The 18,549-nt window shown below is 41.3% G+C and overlaps 3 protein-coding genes across 5 annotated transcripts; 1 reads left to right on the top strand and 2 right to left on the bottom strand.

The window, feature by feature from the left end:
* Positions 1 to 394: 394 nt before the first annotated feature.
* On the bottom strand, positions 395 to 3,212 carry spi1a (Spi-1 proto-oncogene a). Of its 3 annotated transcripts, none has more exons than XM_035907090.2 (5): positions 3,074 to 3,212; positions 2,515 to 2,638; positions 2,267 to 2,439; positions 1,079 to 1,244; positions 395 to 981 (listed from the first exon to the last, which is right to left on the bottom strand). In XM_035907090.2, exons 1-5 carry the CDS (start codon positions 3,098 to 3,100, stop codon positions 671 to 673), a joined length of 801 nt encoding a protein of 266 aa, XP_035762983.1. In that variant the 5' UTR covers positions 3,101 to 3,212; the 3' UTR covers positions 395 to 670. The 3 variants fall into 3 exon arrangements, with proteins under 3 accessions (XP_035762983.1, XP_035762984.1, XP_006789238.1); XM_035907091.2 differs by having other exon boundaries at positions 1,079 to 1,211; XM_006789175.2 differs by having other exon boundaries at positions 2,515 to 2,608.
* Positions 3,213 to 4,301: 1,089 nt separating this feature from the next.
* On the top strand, positions 4,302 to 7,098 carry tmem276a (transmembrane protein 276a). The gene is made up of 4 exons (XM_006789177.3): positions 4,302 to 4,998; positions 5,425 to 5,538; positions 5,639 to 5,776; positions 5,912 to 7,098. The coding sequence occupies exons 1-4, from the start codon at positions 4,596 to 4,598 to the stop codon at positions 6,157 to 6,159; spliced, it is 903 nt and encodes a 300-aa protein (XP_006789240.1). The 5' UTR covers positions 4,302 to 4,595; the 3' UTR covers positions 6,160 to 7,098.
* Positions 7,099 to 11,403: 4,305 nt separating this feature from the next.
* fibina (fin bud initiation factor a) lies at positions 11,404 to 12,409 on the bottom strand. Its single transcript, XM_006789178.3, has one exon. The coding sequence runs from the start codon at positions 12,371 to 12,373 to the stop codon at positions 11,717 to 11,719; it is 657 nt and encodes a 218-aa protein (XP_006789241.2). The 5' UTR covers positions 12,374 to 12,409; the 3' UTR covers positions 11,404 to 11,716.
* Positions 12,410 to 18,549: the final 6,140 nt, after the last annotated feature.

The raw sequence follows: 18,549 nt of genomic DNA, 5'->3' as shown, positions 1-18,549 counted from the left end.
AATGATTCATACAAAAGTGTTTGAAATGTCTGCAACAAACAAAACAAAACAAAGAAAAATAAAAGTCCTTCCTCTTAAATAGCCAGGTATAAGGACTGGACTGACGAGTGAAGAAAAAACTTTGTCCAAAGAAGGACGTTACATAGGTACAGACTAAATACACCTTTATAATTTACTCGCAGGTCATTTCGTAGCAACTATTGTACTTAATCTTTTGCACGAAGAGTGTTGTTGCGTCATCTATTTAATTTACTATTCGAATGAGTTTTCTATCTTTCCAGAGAGGGACAGCTCTATTCTGCCTTTTTAACAAAGCTAGGAAAAAATTATTTTAAGGAATAAAACATATTTTTTGTTCGTTCAAAGACAGTTCATTTGAATAATTTGACAAAAATAGCAGAGCATTATATTTATTTACACCATTCAGAAAATTACAATATGCATTTTTAAAACATTTCTTTGCAGCTGTCACTGATCTTTTACTCTTAGTTTTGTTCTTATTCACCCATAATTTGAGTTTAAAATTAAGCTGTTTATATAGACATTAGCAAATGTCACAGATTACAAATAAATAAGGAAGGAAACATGGTAGAAAAACAAACTGAAATTGTAAATCTACAGACAAAATTTGAGTAGTTTAGCATGATTAAAGACAGCGTTTGTTCCCTTGTCATTGAGGGTACTGACGTGAATATAAGTTTCTCAACACATTCTCACTGAACTGGTAGGTTAGCTTCTTCTTCACTTTTTTAATCTCTCCGGTTTTACCATAGTTTCTCAGAGCTCGAGCCATTTTCTGGTAGGTCATTTTTTTGCGGTTTCCTTTCTGAATACCCCAGTGGTTCGCCAGGGCTTCCTTGTGTTTGGTGGAGAACTGGAAGATGCCCTTGTCCTGGTCCACCCACCAGATACTCTCACTCATGTCGCCATTTCTTAGCATGTCAAGGAGGAACTGGTACAGACGGATTTTCTTCTTGTTGTCTGGAGTGGAAAGTATAAGAATTGCTAAAGCAATTTTATTCAGTTTTTCAAGGTTTATGACTGAATGTAAGAAAAAAAGAGGTTTGAAAATACCCACTAGTGTCTCTCCTGAAGGAAGAAGGGTTATGACCTTCATATTCATCCTCGCCCTCTGATACCTCAAGCGGTGGACTGATTCCTCTCTGGTCCTCCTCTGAGTAGTACTGTCCAGGTGAGGCCGAAGGCGGGTACTGGTAGCACAGGGGTGAGGTGTAATATGGGATCTTTAGGGGAAATTTAAAACATGTTTATGCACAGAAGTGACAGACCGGGCAACGTTTTTTGTTTTGCAGTTATTCATCACCTGACATTTTCATTTAAACTCAGTCATTGTGTTAAAAGAGGAAGTTGCCGTGCCAGAATTAGAATTCAGTGCTCAGCAGTACCCAACAGTGCAGATGACATTTCAGAGGAAATATCCCAGACTGTCCACATCATGTGCTGTATTTGTGTAGATAAAATCACATTATAATCTTCTAAATCCCCGATTCAGTTTACAGCAGCACAGTTCGTTTTCATTTCAGCAGTTGAATGATTCTGAAAGTCAGGAGCACGTACAGTTTATATACACAGTTATGTGTGAAATGGCTAATCCATTTGTTGATTAATCTGTCAACTAAATATGTTCATTACAAGTGTGTAGTAGAAAAATACCAAATATTGTCTGGTCTTCTTGGCCTGTGATTCTGTTTGGAGTATAGAAAATTGTTATAGGCAATTTTTTGACATTATGTAGGATTCATAGTGAACGTGACCCTTATATGAGGAACATTTTAATGTCAAATGAATCAGAGTAAAGTCAAATAATTTACTGTTACTTCAGACACGGCTGTGTTCAAGACAGTGAGAATAATTACCAAAACCTTAGGGTTTTTTTTTTGTTTTTTTTCCGAGTTTCTTTTAATGTTTGAGGTCTTTTTAAAGACTCCAGTAAATGTATTCTCCCTTAGGGAAGAAATAATGAGCAATCAGACTGATGTGAGTCACGCAGTGTAGTAACAGTTGAGTAAATGTTTTTTTCATCACTGCCTAACATCGCTGCTGCATGTTAATACCTCAATCACAGTAAAACAAATAAGAAAAAAACGGCAGTACACTTAAAAGCATTTCTCTACTTTAGAATAGTAGCTTGGGCAGTGAGTGTATCCTAATAGAAGGGGGTTCGTTACTTGTCAGGCCACTTGTCAGTAATTCCAATCACATCAATGGAAACTGTGTTTTTTCAAGCTACCATACATGGACTTACTTGTGGTGATGCAGACAGAGGAACGAGTGGAGGATCAAGTTGGAGGTACAGTGACTCACTGCCATAGCGGTATGGTGGTATCAGCTGTGGGGGAGACACGGCCTGAAGCTCCGTGAGGGGATTCTCAAAGTCTGACGCCTGGACCCGCTCAGATTGGAAGGTCCATCTACGTTCTGAAAAGTGACCGAGGTTTAAGCACATGGCCGTATGATGAGTCACCTTCTTACACTGAAATCCAGTCTACTAACCATCGCAAATCTCCCCCACGCCAGTGAGGTAGGGGTACAGCTCCACAGACGGTCGATAGTTCTCGGCCTCATTTGCAATAACCTCCTCTGAAGCCTTTTGGGGGGGAAATATGAGATGTTGTTTCTGAAAAATTAAAAGTTTGAGTCTCTTTGTCTTTCCAAAATGTTTTCAGATATGATCTTCAGCTATTACTCATTGCTTTTAGAAGAACATAAAACAGACAAAAACAATCAAATCAACTGAATAAAGCAGGAGTGCAGATTATATACTGGACTTTACCATATGTTAACAGTTAAAATGCAGTGAAATAAGTATATCCTGTTTAAACACAAACAAAAATCATCTTTGCAGACCATAATAACAAATAAAATACCACCTCCAGTGTCTTAAAGCTCTACTTTGGTCACTAGAATAACCTTCAAAGGTAACTGAAAACTCAATCTAACAGAAACCCACATGGAAAACAAAATACCTTCACGATGTCGCAAACTGAAATCAAAGCCTTATCTCCTGGTGTATGACATATACATGGTAAAAAATCAAAAGAGATCCACTTACAGACGATATAACATAGCCATCCATCATGTAAACAAGGCTTCATGAGCTTCTTGGTTCTTTAAGCTTGTGGTAATTTTTAACTTTTTCTTATTGCTTCACCGATAAATACGGAGTGTCGCCAGGCACTGACTCCAGCACGCAAATGGGAACTGAAAGTGAGAAATAAGCTGGAACATATACAGTCTGCATTCATATCCAGTTGCTAGATTCATATGGTGAGTTAGTTCCTGATGGCCATACACCATGTTTACATGCATTTATTAAAAGTCTAAAGCCCAGTGTGCTTTTTTTGTGTGTTATAGCACACTCTGAGTGCAAAATAACTCCACATGTCTTAAAGACACCCTTTAAGACACCCCACACCCTTAAAGAAGACGCAGTGAGAGGAGAAGGTTATCACATATTAAGTGACGAGCCCTTCCCTGCTTCAACTCTCATCAGTTCAACTGATGTGATTAGAGAGACATTAACTCTAATCTTTGGACTCGTTCCTAACATGATTAAACTTAAAGATAATGCGACACTTATTTCATTTAACACATCATAATTGAATAGGAAAGCAGGCTTTATGAGATTCTAACTCTCAATTACAATGAGTATGATTTATTCACACTGGAATTTTTTAATCGCTACTGCAGGCAGCAGTCGAAACCAAAAGTGAAGTTTGGACCAGGCTTGTTCCTCTTTTTGTTTGGCATTATGGTTTCAATTGAGGAAGTTCTGACCGTGAGATGAAACCAGTGAAAAAAAGACGGAAAGAGCTGGACTCACTTTGTCCCTGTAACTTGTCTGCGTTTTCATACATACAACACTGAGATTTTTATAACCACCTTCTGACTTTTTTTTCTGGCATGGAGGTGGATTTTTATGACTTCTTTTAAAATAATCGAATGAGTCAAGCATTATTACGCTGTGCTTTGACATCTTTGCCTCTGTTTAATGGAAACTTACCAGAGGCAGTCTGCTGGCTGTGATGAAACTGTTTCCTGTGAGCACACCACAGGGAGAAAAGCAGGTTGTTTATCTGCATTTCTGTGTTTCACGGAACACATCAGCTGAGGTGCCTTGAGACATGGTCTATTAAAAGACAGCAAAGGTTCCTTTATTTTGTTTAACCCCAGAAAATCGTGTTTATGACGACTGCAAACCGTGACCCACGGTGCGTAAAGTACAGGTCTGGGGCTTCTCGTGCTTTCAAATATTTGCTCTGTCTCCATCTACTGGAAAGAAACGTTGAACTGGCCAGTATCTAGGCTAGACTGAGTTCAGAGGCATAGAGGAGACAACCAAAATAGCACATCGAGGCCCAAATCTATTTATCCTCCGCCCCCGAATATGGCTCTTTTAGGGGATGCTTGACAAATTAGAGAAATGAGGGCTTCGGCGATTTATCAGCACTTCCGATTTTCACGTATTGCCAAATTTCCTCCCCACCTTAGACACTGACAGCAGCAGCAGCCAGGAGCGGAGTCCCGCTGTCCCGTGGAAATATCACGGCACCGAGGCGAGATACGCATGGAACATGGCTGCTATGAGGACTTTAACCGTGGCAGGTCTGTTTTTGGCTTTTTGCGCTTTGGGACTGATCGCGGTGGCGATCAGCACCGACAACTGGTACGAGACTGACGCCAGGAGGCACCGGGAACGCTGCAAGAATTACTCAAACAAAAGAAACGACCCCGGCTACATTTACATCTCCAACAACAACCTTCCGCTTCGGATGCTGCCAAAGGAGAAAAACGTTGAAAGAAAGGGCTCCAGTGTCAGCGGCGAAATGCTGCTGCGGGCTAAGCGGCACTTCTTGCCTCCTGCCCCGGCAATGGAGTCTCTCTGCAGTCGGCATTTCAACTCCACCGTCACCGGACTGTGGAGAAAGTGCCACAGAGAAGGGTTTGACTTGGAGACGGAGGATTTGATCTTTAAAGGTTTGGTGTTGGGCTTCGTGTTTTTGTGCTGTAACGTGTTTGTTTCGGAAGCTTTGTGTCGAGTGACAGGCGCTGTCGGTAACAATACTTTGTGCACGAATGCGCTATCCAAGGTGCTGATGCTGCGCAAAGACCCTCGAGGCCTACGCAGTATCGCACGGAGTACAGTTACAATGCGATCGACGTGCTGTGTTTTTTCTCTCGCCCCAGCACAAAAGGGCAGCCTGTAGTAACAGAAGCCTCGGGATGCGTACAATAAGCTACTCCACAGTGGTGTGGGTGGATGGGTGGGCGGTGGTGGTGGAGGGGGGGCTGGGTGCGTATTTTTGGGAGATGGGGGGTGGCAGGAGCGAGCCTTGTGATATCCTCTTCATCTCGTCTCAGTGCTAATGTGAGACATCCTTTTTGTGTTGTTTACATCCACAGGATTGGTTCCACGCTGCACACCAATAAAATACTACTACTCATCATCAGAGCTCCCCAGAAATCTGCCAATCAATCTGACGAAGACAATAAGGCAGGATGAGTGGCACGCGCTTCGTGAGTTACCTTTTTTTTAATCTGATGAATTAATGTAGAAAAACTGAGCACGCCCCCTGACATACACGGTGTTTTCTGCTGTGCCTTTTTTTTTTTGCAGATCTCCAGAGGATGACTGCCAGTTTCATAGGAATGGCCATATCCATCATCATGTTCGGCTGGATCATAGGCGCTCTGGGCTGCTGTCAAGACCACGATCTGATGCAGTATGTCGCCGGACTTCTCTTCCTCATGGGAGGTAAGAAGTTCTTTACATAAAGAGCACTGCCCCGACTCACCGCAGAGGGGCGGTGTGGTCTTTATTAACCGTGGCGCATCAAAAGGGGGGGATCAAATCGGGTTGCTGACTTGTTTCATCCTCGCTCTCTGGCAGGGACGTGCTGCATAATCTCCCTTTGCACGTGTGTGGCCGGAATCAACTTTGAATTGTCCCGCTATCCGCGCTACATGTTTGGCATACCAGAGGACATCAGTCATGGTTACGGCTGGTCCATGTTTTGTGCGTGGGGTGGACTGGGCCTCACGTTGCTGGCTGGCTTCCTGTGCACACTCGCTCCCTCCCTCTACCCCCCACAGGCCAGTGCGGTGCACAAGCCCAGACAGGAGAACGGCTGTGTGTGACAGGCCGCGGGCATACCAAACAGACACCTGTCTCATCTGTGAAACAGTGACGAGCCCTGTTCCAGAGACAGCTTCACCCAGGGACTCAGAGAAAAGAGAAAGCCTTCACTTAGCCAGGCACAGAGAAAGCATGGGACACTTGCTCGCACTCACATGGGAAATGATAAAGAGGTGACATTTGACTGAAGATGGTTTCAGTTCCTCTGGTGCTTTTTGATTTTTTTCTTCTGTCCCTCTTTATGAATAAACTGTTGAGTGTCATTGCTTGCTCTTCAAGAGGAGAATATAACAATTTCTTCTTGTAAAATCTGCTAGTTTGAGAAGAAAAACAGAATAAAAAAGAGAAAAAGATGCACTGGCAGGAGGTCAATAGCACAACTTTCAAATGGGAACTGAAGATCAAACCATGGACTTGTAATTCACATTTCAAAGGGCAACTGTGTATCATTATGTACCCATTCAAAACAAGATATGTACATGTACTTTATGAATTGTATGTATGCAGATGCATTTGTGTTTATTCAAGGAAAAAAAAAAGAGAATTAGACCAAACTGTGTTTGAGGGAAGTGTTTTGTTGTTCTTGAGGTCTTACCCCTGTCGGAATATTTTTGAAAAATAAAAGAGCCATGCAAAAGTATTTTTTTTTCTTCCCCCCTCATGTAATGCACTGAACAGACATCATATAAAAAGAAACAAAAGCAAAAAAACCCTTTGTGGTTGTCTTATGTCTCAACATGTGTTCACTGTTATGCCAGCAGGCAAAAGAGGCCTGCTAACCGAGTCAAAGCGTTTACAGCATTGTTTTAAAACTGCAGCTGAATTTATTTCTCTTGGTGTTACGAGGAGCTGCTTGCAGGCCACCGTTTTATGCAACCACTTCTAAATGTGCAAATGTGCAAATGTCAGTGGCCAAAATGTGCGTCAGTGACCAAAACTGACAGAAATAAATCAGTCCAAATTTAATAGAACATGAAAGTGAAGTTATTTTTTTCCCGCCTGCACGCTTCAGTGGAAATTAAACCTATGTTTATAAACATCAGGGCCACATAAAATGAGGAATGTCCGGATAGCTTCATCCAAAGCTCTCGGATCGCAACATGCTGACAATTCACAGATTAACAAACTGATGTTGCTGATAATTTTTCAAGGTTTTTTTTTTTCATGTGTACTAGTTTTAAGAAAAAAATTAATCGTTCTGACAGCTAATTGAAATATTGGCTTCACTCATTTCCTGAACTTTCGCTGCTCATCGGTACTATTCTGTTGCTCAAATTGTGGCAATCTTCATCTGCAGTCTTCAAATAAATCCCTGTTGTTGATTAGGCACAGTGTTTGTTTACTTAAGGCACTGGAGATTTAAGTAAACAAACATTCTACATCATAAATGAACAAAATATATTTAGTGATAAAATCATTTGCTAGAGGATGCACAGACTCTCTTAGTGGGCCGTTAATTCATTTCAAAGAGCTCCTTTTTTATTCCATTAACAGCCCCTGGAAACATGAAAACATTTTTCATGTACACAAACAGTAGTCCTCTGTTGTAAATGTATCTAACTGTTCAAACGAATTGTGAAGACTGGTTTGTTTTGCAGTGTTACAGTGTCTGGTATCAATGATACAAAGGACTGTGTGGTTAATGAGGAGGACTCATATATGTGCCCACATCATTAAAAAGTCATCCGGTGCTGTAGGTGGTCTAATTATGCTACATACCCTTGGCTTGTTGGCCAAAGTGCATTCAATTGCTTGAACTTTAAGTATGCTTTGCATTAAAAAACCCGATCTGAAAAAGTGACTAATACCATGTCAGATAAGTGGAGTAAAAAGCGTGTATGCTTTTCTCTATATAAGGTCATATGGGACTCTGTGGAGTCTTGTGAAAAGAAAAGCTAAATGCAGCCCATGATTCAGTAGCTTGTAGCCAACTTTTCTTTACAGCGTGGCTTCAGTTCACTGAGGGACTCATTTATGCACAGCTATCTTAAGGTCCTATCACAGCATTTCAAACAGGTTGAGGTCTGGACTTTGGGCCATTGCAACATCTTTGTTCAGCCATTCTGTTGAAGATTTGCTGCTGTGTTTGGGATCATCAACCTGTTACATGATGCAGTTTTACACCAAGCTTTAACTGTCAGACAGATGGGTTCACATTTGACTATACAGAAGAGTTCATTGTCGACTCGTGACTGCAAAACAAGCCTAAATCATTACTTTTCCACCACCGTGCTTGACAGTTAATATTAAGTGTTCGCTCCAGGACGAGTGCTGTGTATTATGGCCAAGCATCTCCACTTTGGTCCTGTCTGTCCAAAGGAAATTGTTCCAGAAGCCTTTTGTTTTGTTCAGATGCAGTTTTGCAATCCAAAGCTGTGCATTCATGTTCTTTTCAGAGAGAAGAGGCTTTCTCCTGGCAACCATTCCAAACAAACCACACTTGTTTTCCTGATCGTAATATTCATGAACTTTTACATTTAACATGCTAAACTGAGGCCTGCAGATTCTGAGATGTACCTCGTGTTTTGTTTTTAGCAGTTTCTCCGAGCATTGCACAGTCTGAGCTTGAAGTGTCTTGAAAGCTTTCCACAGAATAATCTTCCTCACTGCACAATGATGAACTTCAAATTGTTTGGAAATGGCCTCATAACTCATCTCAAATTGATGGGCAGGAACAGTTCTTGGTATTCCATTAACACCTACCTGAATGCTGCAGACATCAAACTGCCAAAACATCTGGTTTTACAAGGGTGCTCACACATACAGATGATTAATTAATCAAGTGCATTTAATTAGTAGAACCTCGCTGTGCCTTACTCTTTGAATTTCAATGGAAGCAGTAAGAGTGTACTTAGTTTTCTATAGGCCTGTATGCTGAAAGTAGCAAGGACTATTTACTAAAGTACAGTTTGAAGGCCATTGTACTTTAATGTTGGTATTTTATTCGGGTTTATACTAAAATATATTTTTGAAAAAAATATTGTACTTTCCATTTCTCATCAATTAAGTAATGACTTCACAAATATAAAAAAATAAGACAGACTGATATACATAAATAGTTATAGTTGATCACCAGGTACTATAAAGTAAGGAATCCACTTTTCCACTTACACCAAAGTAATGCTTTTTCATTGCAATTAAGCAGTGAAAAAGGTCATCCGTCACTTCCGAATGGGCTATTCTGCATTTTGTTTTCTTTAACAATACTTCCTATACTAAAGTTAATTTTAAATGTAGGATTTTTGCTTACATCCCTGCATACCACACTGGTATAAGTGTTTATTTTTTACTGAAGTTAAAGCTCTCACTTCTTTTAGTCTTTGACTTAGTTATGTTGTCTTGTTACATCAGCAACATTTGTTAAGGATGTAAATTAATTCTGCTCCTGAGTATGTGAAAGGGGGGGTTGGCCTTCAACACAGCAATCTGAAAAAAAAAATCTTATCTCAAGGTTCACTTTCCTGCTCTTTCAAGAGCTTTCATGGTCTTTAGCAGAAGGCAGACTTTGCTCAGTGGGAAATTTCTCTGTTGTCATGGAGCTGGTCCACTGAGATGTGTTAAAAAACTTGAGAAGTTAAACAGTATCTCTATTTTTATTGAACAAGAGCTCCTTAAAAGAGCGTCAGATGCAGTTGAATCATATTAAAACTATCAGTCGTTTCATTGCAGTAATAATAACGGTAAGACTAGTAGCAGATGGAGCACTTAACAAATCTCTCCTTTCTAACAATAGCACCCCAGAGGCCTGTCATTTTCGGGTCAGAGTAGCTTCAGGTCGACTCTGGTCTGCATTCTTGACCTTTCTTTCTTTTTCTTAAGGAGAATAAATTCTTTAACAACAGGCTTAACGCTCGGGCAGTCGTGCCTCTAAGCAGCGTGGATCTGAATCTAATCTTGCGGGAAAAAAATATTTTCCTATAGGTGGATTTATATCAGAGCCAAAAAAGACAAATTAACTATGATGGGCAGGTTGCTTAAGAGAGGTTTTGCGAATAGCTCCACTTTTACTAACACAGTGGAAATTTTGTCCAAATGTTTTAATCAAATCTTGGAGCCCTGTACTGTGCCCCTGGAAATTAAGAGCTGTATAGACATATAGGGTTTCTCAGGAGCTCCTGCAGCTCTGGGTTTTTGCTGTGCTGGTCTGCACTGTGCTAAGAAAGAAAGAGCTGTTTTTTTAAAAAGGGGTCCCTCAGGGGAAGCTGGACTGTGAGGAAAACCAGACAGAGGAAATCACACCCAGTTGCGCCCATTGCAGCCCATCTGGTTCACTCACATCTGCATAGACATTATCTCTGTTAACAAAAAAAAAGTAAGAAAGAAAAAAAGTGGGCATGCTTGTAGCTGTTACTTTGTGGTTGTTGCAGACGTTGGCTGGAATAAGAACATTTTACGGTAGTCAGAGAAAGAAAATACAGAGATTACCACCAAAGGCATTTGTGATATTAAATCCAAGGCACTTCAAATGAAGACTGCCTAACAGATGTGTTTATGTTTGACCCTGTTAGCCAGGGTTAATGCTTATTTTGGAAATTCAAAACAATTTTCCATCCATAAACAGTGTCTCTGAAATAAACTCAAGAGCAAAACAGGGCTTTTTTATAGACATATAAAAAACTTGCCAGTTAAAAGCCTATTTTTAGTAAAAATGACATAATCCAAAACAGCTCAGAGTTTAAACACAGTAACATCTCATGTCAACCTCGAACTGCGTGGATTATGATAGACAAAAGACTAGATAATGATGACAGTGACGGCCTTTGAAGAAGCATATTTCATACTCGAGCAGATTACTTCCAGATGGAAGTGGGAGGCAGTGACAGACTTCAGACGCCAATTAACCAGGGCCACTTGAAGGGACAGTCGAGCCTGCCACTTGTAGTGCCAACAGCAAACACGGTGATGTCAAGACATGAGGGAGGAGGAGGGTCACTTGAAAGTGATGAAAGTGAAAAAAATTACAATTTCAAAGATTTCGAGTTCTTATTGCACATCGCAAATTTTAAAGGATGGGAGACGTCTCACATTGGTCTCAGGGCAAGCATGAAAAAGAAAATACCTGAAAGTCCTGATGTGGTGAGAAGAATGAAGAACATTTTGTCTTGAAAGAAAGGGGGAAATATCAGATATTTAATATTTATTTGATCAGTTATGACAACCTAACAGCGTGAACAGCATAGTTAAAATCATACAGAGTTACATATTTTACTGACAATAAATCCATGTTGGGGGGGGGGGGGGGGGGGGGGGGTTGTTTTCACACTCTCTCCTCTCTCTGAGGGTTCCTTGCAGACATAACTTATGCCCACATTTCTTTGTTCCCTCCTGATTCAGAGGAATGTGCTAATATTTCTGTTAGAGCTCCTTCAGTGACACAGCTCCAAGGAATGGGAACAACCAAAGGTCAGAGAAGTTCAAATGCTTAAGAAGGATATTCATAAGCCACAATAAACTTTCCAGTTGGTTAATGAACTGGAGCGTCCTCGCTCTCTCTTTTTCTCAGTCTCTCGCTCTCTCTTTCATACACACAAACACACACTTAAAGCTACCACAGCCCCACTAAGAACCAGCATTAAGATACTCAGTCTTTAGGCGGCTCAGCCTGGTACCATGACTGCGAATGATGAGAGACAAAAGCTCATGTTTATCTTTCAGGCCCAGCGAGATGTCGGTGGTTTCCTTCAGAGCGTCCCTAACGTCACCCACTTGCTTCACCACATGCCCGTTCAGCTGTTGCTCTTCCCTTAGCTCAGTCTCTTGACTTTGTTTAAACTTCACCTCCAGCTCCACCAGGGACTTGTCCACGCTTGAAAAAGCCTCGCCGATCTGGGAGATCTCCCGCCGGAGGAACTTTCCGTAACTGTCCTCTCCGTCCAGATCCTGGGCCACAGTCCGGCCGATGCCCTCGAGCAGGCGCGCCGAGTCCTCCGCCTGCAGCTTCGTGAGGACGAAGTCCTCCCTCACCACAGAGTCACTGTCCTCTAAGGCCGCGCATGGATACACGTCTGAAAATTTAAACAGCATCTGGCACTTCTCGGGATCTTCTGTCTCCTCGTAATCTCCATCCGGGACGAAGAAGTGATGGAAAGTGCCATTGGAGATCTCGGGCTGCAGGGGCCCAGTGTAGACTGCCGAGCAAACTGGCAGAGATGTGACGATGATGAGCAGCAGTGGGACGGGATCCATCATGCACCTCCTCTCTCCAGCGAACAGCATCTGGACTGGCAGCCGGATTCAGCGCGCAGTTTTCATCCCGACTCATATTACACAGTCCCCGTCACCTAAAAGGCGCAGACTGCCTGTTTTAAGGCAGAAGGGCCCCTCTGTGGTGGCTCCAGGGTCAGGCAAAGCGCGCAGCACCAGTGCAGAGTCATGCGGCTGATCTTTGAGCGTCTGTGTTTCCGACCGCAGAATTTTAAGGCATGGTTCACAGCAGAAAAATATCTTTGGGTGGAAAATAAGCATTCCGTCAGTCATATCTAGAATAAGTGGTTTTTCTACAGCGTGTTTTGTGCATTATGCTCTATGATTTACAAATATAACCTCGTATTTAACAGTTATTTGCAATCGATCATGTATCAGCAGTCTTGTTTGCATTTTCATTTCCCCCCTTTTGTTACAACCAGAAACCTTGCTAGACACTTTTCTGGGCATATTTGCACTTTTAGGAAGAACATTTGCACACTGAGAAGCATAAACTTACGCACGAGAACCATTAACCATTTATTGATTTGATATTGATCCTTTTAATGCTCTTCTCTCAGGCCCTTGAGCCGCTACTAAGTGCATAGTGAACTGACGCTTTAAGATAAAGAGACAGCATTGGCTATAAATGTAAGTGATTGTCATATGATTAGAAAAGGGTGCAGGTAAGTGTATTTATGCAGCTCTTGTGAAGAGCAGTGCTTATTTCAATACAAGTGCATTCCCACTGTTTGCTTTTTGTCCTCTGTGGGTCGTTTTGGGGGCCTGAACATGATTTAAAGGGTCCAGGAAACAACAAGAGCAAGATTTTTGTGGGGAAAGTTGCATGTGATGTTTAGCTGGTTTTTACACGGATATAATACAGATACAGTTTTTTGTGGCAGCTGTTGCTAATAAGCCATAACATGCAAAATTGTTACATGTCTTAATTGCCTTTTTGGAAGCATGGAAACACCCATGGCATATAATAAGCAAAGCGTGGCTCATCAGCAAGAGGGTACAAAGTGCTTCCTTCTACATTCACAGTGACACTGTGCTGCTGAGAAATTGTGGGTTTTGGGATTCAGATGGATGTGACTTTGACATTTACTAACTAAAGGCGGTTCTCAATAAAACAAACCTCCTACAGGAGAATAATCTCACACACCACATGACAAATCCGGTGTCAGAAATATCAAAAGGAAAATGACAAAGAGCCAAATACAGCGATGGAGCATTAGACTTAAATTGGGTGAGCACACTCAAAAAATGAACTTTGAATGAACATAAACAAATCATGGAAAAGAATTTCCACATAATTAAAATTGCTTTATTTTAGCATCATGCAATTCTGTTATTCCAACTTAATGCACTTGATTAATTAATGATGAATCAACTGTTTCACTACATTTGAGTCCAACTTAATTTAATTGAGTTGACCCAACCCACGCCAATTACGTTAGTGTGACAAAAATGCTTAATCGTAATAGAAAGCCATTTATTAATGTGGAAATCCTTTCCATGATTATTTTAAGTTCATTTAAAGAGTTATTTTTTGGAGTGTTCAACAGTCTAGAGTCTGGCTAACATAAAATGTTAATGGATTTATCATAACTTCCACTCCATCCATCCTCTTATCTTTACCAGGGTTGCAGGGAGGCTGGGGCCTATCCCAGATGTGATAGGGTGAGAGTCAGAGTACTGGACAGGTCACCAGTCTATCACAGAGAGACAAACAACCATTTGCACTCATGTTCGCAGATATTTTAGAAACGCCAATTAACCTAATCCTAATTACTGCATGACTTTTAACTGTGGCAGGAAACCAGAGAGAACCCACTGCAAACTTGGCCAGATTGCAGATTTACACCCAAGACCTTTTTGCTGCGAGGCAACATAGCTGGACTGGCCCAGTGGGCCGATGTGATTTTTCGTTTTTATGGGCCGATCTTTTTTTGTTTTTTGTTTTTCCGTAACGGTATAAACACTGAAAGGTGGTGGATTGGCCAGATGCTGGGAGATGTGTAAAAATAACTCAGTTGTTTGGTCGTGGCTATCGCGGAGCTTCCACAGATTCAGTAACATTAGCAAGTGGTGGAGGCCAGCAGGGGAGGCAGGAGGAGGAGAGACCCGAGGCGGCCGCCGGTCCGAGTGTCAGGTGAACTGAACTTCAGGTAAGAAGTTATGACCTGCAGTCTATCTGGGTCAGATATAAACCAAGTTTAGGTGGAGTTTATGTTAGGTTTTGTAATGTTGATTGTCATTTATGCTTAGAAATATCTACTTATATATGCTTAGAGTTTTATAATTAGTTTTAGATTGGTAGAGATGTATAATCGATTGTGTAGTGATAGGATGTGTGATCCTTAATAGTCTGCAAAGGCTTTGTGCGCATTCCAGAGTGTTCTGGCATCCACACCCACACTCTGGGAGCATGGGAGAGGTCGTACCTTCTCTTATTGTTTTATGGTAGGATAAACGTGGCTATATCTGTTTTAGGCTAAGTGCCTTTTGTTTAGATGAACTGCTGGACTTCCAGACCAGCAGGTTTAGGGAAGTCATTTATGGGGTCACACTCTGACCCCCCCCCCCTACACACACACACACACACACAGGCAAGGTACTCTTTGTTTGTATGTAGACGTCGTATGTTAATGAACCTATGCATATTCATGTAACCTCAATAAAAGAGCAGTGTTACGGGGGAGCGGACGAGAGCAACTGGGGTCAAGCGAAGGAACGGCGTTTGTCCGGTTCTCTCCCGTGCACGAAAAACATGAAGAACTTTGCCTACTCGTGTCTTGTTTGGCTGTGTAGTAAATTGTCCTTAACGTTCCAGCGAATAGGTTTACGCTACAAACCTATCAGTTTATTTTCGTTATGCTGACTTTTTACAGTCAGTTACAATAACTAGCATGATGGAGTTTCTATACACCTGGGTGGGTGCTATGATGTTACCGATAGTGAACTTTATTTAATTCATAAGGTTAATTATTAGAGTTGCCAACCGTCCTGGAATCGTCTCGTATTCAGAGAAAATATTACAGTTTTTGTATTGAGGTGAAAAGGAACACAGTTTGTCCGGTACTTCAGCTACAATGAAAAAGACACAAAGCTGGAGTAATTCTGTGTCTTTATGCTGCACAGCTGTTTCTTCTTCTCTCATTCTCTCCCCCGATTGTTATTTCAATCATGAAACTGATCAATGATCAGCTGATCGCTTTTCTCTCTTGTTTGTTTATCGCCCACTTTCTTCCAGAAAGAGGAAACCAGCGGATGTCGCGCTAAACAACAGCAGCACGTTTAAGCTTGATCAGCTGTTGTTAGAATTTATTTAATATTATTTTCTAGTATCAGCTGATGTTTGCTGGAGCCACAGCCGTAAAAGCTGCTGGTCATGATATCGGTTTGGATATGTGATGAGAGGGAAACATGAAGATGAAACCAGGAGATGTCCTTACTGGATCATCAGAGCTGAACAGGTGATGGAGAAACAGGTTTACCTTTTAGGTGACATGAATGAGTTGAAGCGAAGTTATGAACTGTTTCTGAGAAACAAATAACACCAGGATCCTTTTCTAAGTAACCAGTAACTAACCACTCTTAGTAGATTGTATCATGTCATCTCAACAAGAATAATTTAAGTTGCTGAATTTCATGCAGATCCTACATGATTTAATTACGTTCACCACAGAAACATGAAATTATTTGGTTCACATTACAAGCTTGAATTTTGCAAATGTAACAACCACCCAATTTCATTTTTTTGAGTGCAATGTAACAAGCCTGATCCACGGAGGCGTCATCCCACGACCTACTGAATCCAAAGGATCAACTGTGATTTTCCAGGTGGCACACTAGCAGGGGTGGGCAACATTTTTTTAGAAATGTATTCGCTAAAGTGAATGAAGAGCTGCATTTTGAACAAACTGAGTAGAAGCATTCTGTACATAATGCTCAACTCTATGAACTTTTGTGTGAAAAAGAATGAATTCTTAATTTAAAAACAAAAATCTTTGTGTTAGAAATTGTCTACTTTTCCTCAGTATGGTGTATTGTGGCATAAAACAATCCATTTAAAAGCTGTATCAATTTTATTTTTCAGAATATAATTTTAACCTTTAGAATAAAGGTACTGAAGTTTATTGCAGAAAAAAACATTTGGATTACCCTGTGCTGAAATCAAGTCATAGGGCAGTACAGACTTGCTATAGTCAAAGACGTCATGCTCCATTAATTGGAGGCTGTGTTTTATAGATTTTTTTAATGCTAGCGGATGTTTAATTTCCCATTGAAGACATTAGGGGTCATCTTGAGATAGCGCATGGGTCAGTTCTGGCCCTCTGGCTGTATGTTTCCTACATTTGCACTAGAGGTTACCTCCAGAACCCCCCTGTCTATACACTGATGGGTTAGAGCTGCTGTGGTGGTGGGAGGGCCTCCAAATTAATATGTAGTTTTAATGTTGTGGCTGTGCCTCCATGGGGATAGGAGTGTCTCAAACAGATTTAGTAGTTAATGCATTTTTATTATATTTTCAGACTGCGAGAATATAGTGAGCAGTGAGCACTCACTCTGATGACTTTAGTCAGGTGATTACATTACTGAAAAGGGGAGATTCCCCTGGGCTTCGATCCCCTCTAATGCACATCCTGTCCAAGATAATTGCATCATCACCGGGTGGTCTCAAATATGGCTCACAGCTTGTCAGCAATAGTCACCCAAACTGGAAACATATGGTGAGTTGTAAACACAAGGCTGGAAATGTCTTGTTTGGTCCTGTGTTTGATCCATACAGTATTTGCTATAGAGGGGATGCATCTTTGTCACCAAACAATGAGGTAGAGCGGTTGGAAATGCTTTTTTTTTGTTTTGTTTTTTACAATAATACAAAACAGACTGGATTTATTCATGAACTAGGACCATGCAAAAATATTCAGTGAGCTCTAAATTTGCAGTATTTCACATTCAGCATGCAGGAGTTGCTGTTCCTTCACTTGCCTTTCTTGACTGACACCAACAAGCAGTTTAGAGCAGCAGGATAAAAGCAGGATTTATAGGATTTGTCAACAGGAAGGATATAGGTCAGCAAGATGTAAGCTGACAGCAGCAGCAAACAAAACCAAAAAAATAAAAAAAGGTAGGAAAACAACAGTTGAATAGAGATTGGGGTTACTCTTATGGACAGAAATGGATTGATGGAAAAGTGGGAATGGGGGGGGGGGGGGGGGGGGGGGGGGACGACAACTGCTGCAGAAAGAGGTAATGGGCTTTTCTGCATTCTGTTTTTTATTTAATAATTAATGCTAACACAGTCTAGGCTCCTTCTAAGAGTATCAGTAAACCATGTATACACAATGGGAGTATTACAGTCAGGTTTCCCTCTCTATAATGTTAAAGCATCTCTTAAAACCTTGTGGCAAGGCAGACTGATGCTTGGATAAAGAGGATGATTAATTAGAAGCAGATGTGCTGAAATCAGGGAGCCCATACAGGTGGATGTTGAGGTGGTGGAGGGGCTGCCACAGCTGGTGTCATTATAGGGCAACAGTGGCAAAGAGATTGAACGTTTGCAGCTTAAATGCACCCCAAAAGTGAGGTGGGGATGATAGGAGGGGACAGAGATATGATGTATATGACACAGTGCAGCTTGAGATGACTGGTTGAACTAGCTCACAGGCCTCCCTCCAGATTTAGCTCATTGCTATAACTGTTCTAATGCGGGGATTTCCCATCTATGGGATAATAAATGAAGTGTATTCTATCTCATCTTAGTCTTCATGGAAATATGTTTCAATTGCACTTTGAAATACATGTGAGAAATGCTACAAATGCACATGTTTTTCATTTCCCGTCAGCTCTGGGTCATCGGAGTGTTGCTTGTTTGTTTGAAACTGCTGTTGCACTTCTGAACACACTGCTGAATGAGGGAAACAAGCAGTGACAGCTTGAGGCTTCTCGGCATGCAGGCCCTCTCTGTTTCTTCTTAAGTCACACACCTGAATAAATACAGCGTCTCTCAATATAAACACGAACAGAATAAACTGTCCTGCTCGCAGAGGCAGAGCGGGGTACCATGGGGTAAAATAAAGCCGCCCAAAAGCAGATGTAACAACACATGCAGAAACAAATATAATTTAGCGGAGTTGGAAGGGATGTTCTTGTTGATCCACTATTGTTGACTTTGTGAGTGTGTACGTGTGCATGTG

Source organism: Neolamprologus brichardi, chromosome 7 (genome assembly GCF_056152115.1).
Source record: "Neolamprologus brichardi isolate AB-2024 chromosome 7, ASM5615211v1, whole genome shotgun sequence".
NCBI classification, from domain to species: domain Eukaryota; kingdom Metazoa; phylum Chordata; class Actinopteri; order Cichliformes; family Cichlidae; genus Neolamprologus; species Neolamprologus brichardi.
Note: the sequence above shows the minus strand (reverse complement) of the source record. Positions and strands in the feature narration are given on the sequence as shown.

What these genes read in the sequence shown, in the direction of transcription:
- spi1a (XM_035907090.2), bottom strand. Translation starts at nt 3,100, where the DNA reads ATGATGGATGGCTATGTTATATCGTCT. An exon ending in ATGGCTATGTTATATCGTCT is followed by an intron (nt 2,639 to 3,073) that starts GTAAGTGGATCT and finishes TTAATTTTTCAG; the next exon opens with AAACAACATCTCATATTTCC. An exon ending in CGTGGGGGAGATTTGCGATG is followed by an intron (nt 2,440 to 2,514) that starts GTTAGTAGACTG and finishes GTCACTTTTCAG; the next exon opens with AACGTAGATGGACCTTCCAA.
- tmem276a (XM_006789177.3), top strand. Translation starts at nt 4,596, where the DNA reads ATGGCTGCTATGAGGACTTTAACCGTGGCAGGTCTGTTTTTGGCTTTT. An exon ending in GGAGGATTTGATCTTTAAAG is followed by an intron (nt 4,999 to 5,424) that starts GTTTGGTGTTGG and finishes TTACATCCACAG; the next exon opens with GATTGGTTCCACGCTGCACA. An exon ending in GGATGAGTGGCACGCGCTTC is followed by an intron (nt 5,539 to 5,638) that starts GTGAGTTACCTT and finishes TTTTTTTTGCAG; the next exon opens with ATCTCCAGAGGATGACTGCC.
- fibina (XM_006789178.3), bottom strand. Translation starts at nt 12,373, where the DNA reads ATGCTGTTCGCTGGAGAGAGGAGGTGCATGATGGATCCCGTCCCACTG.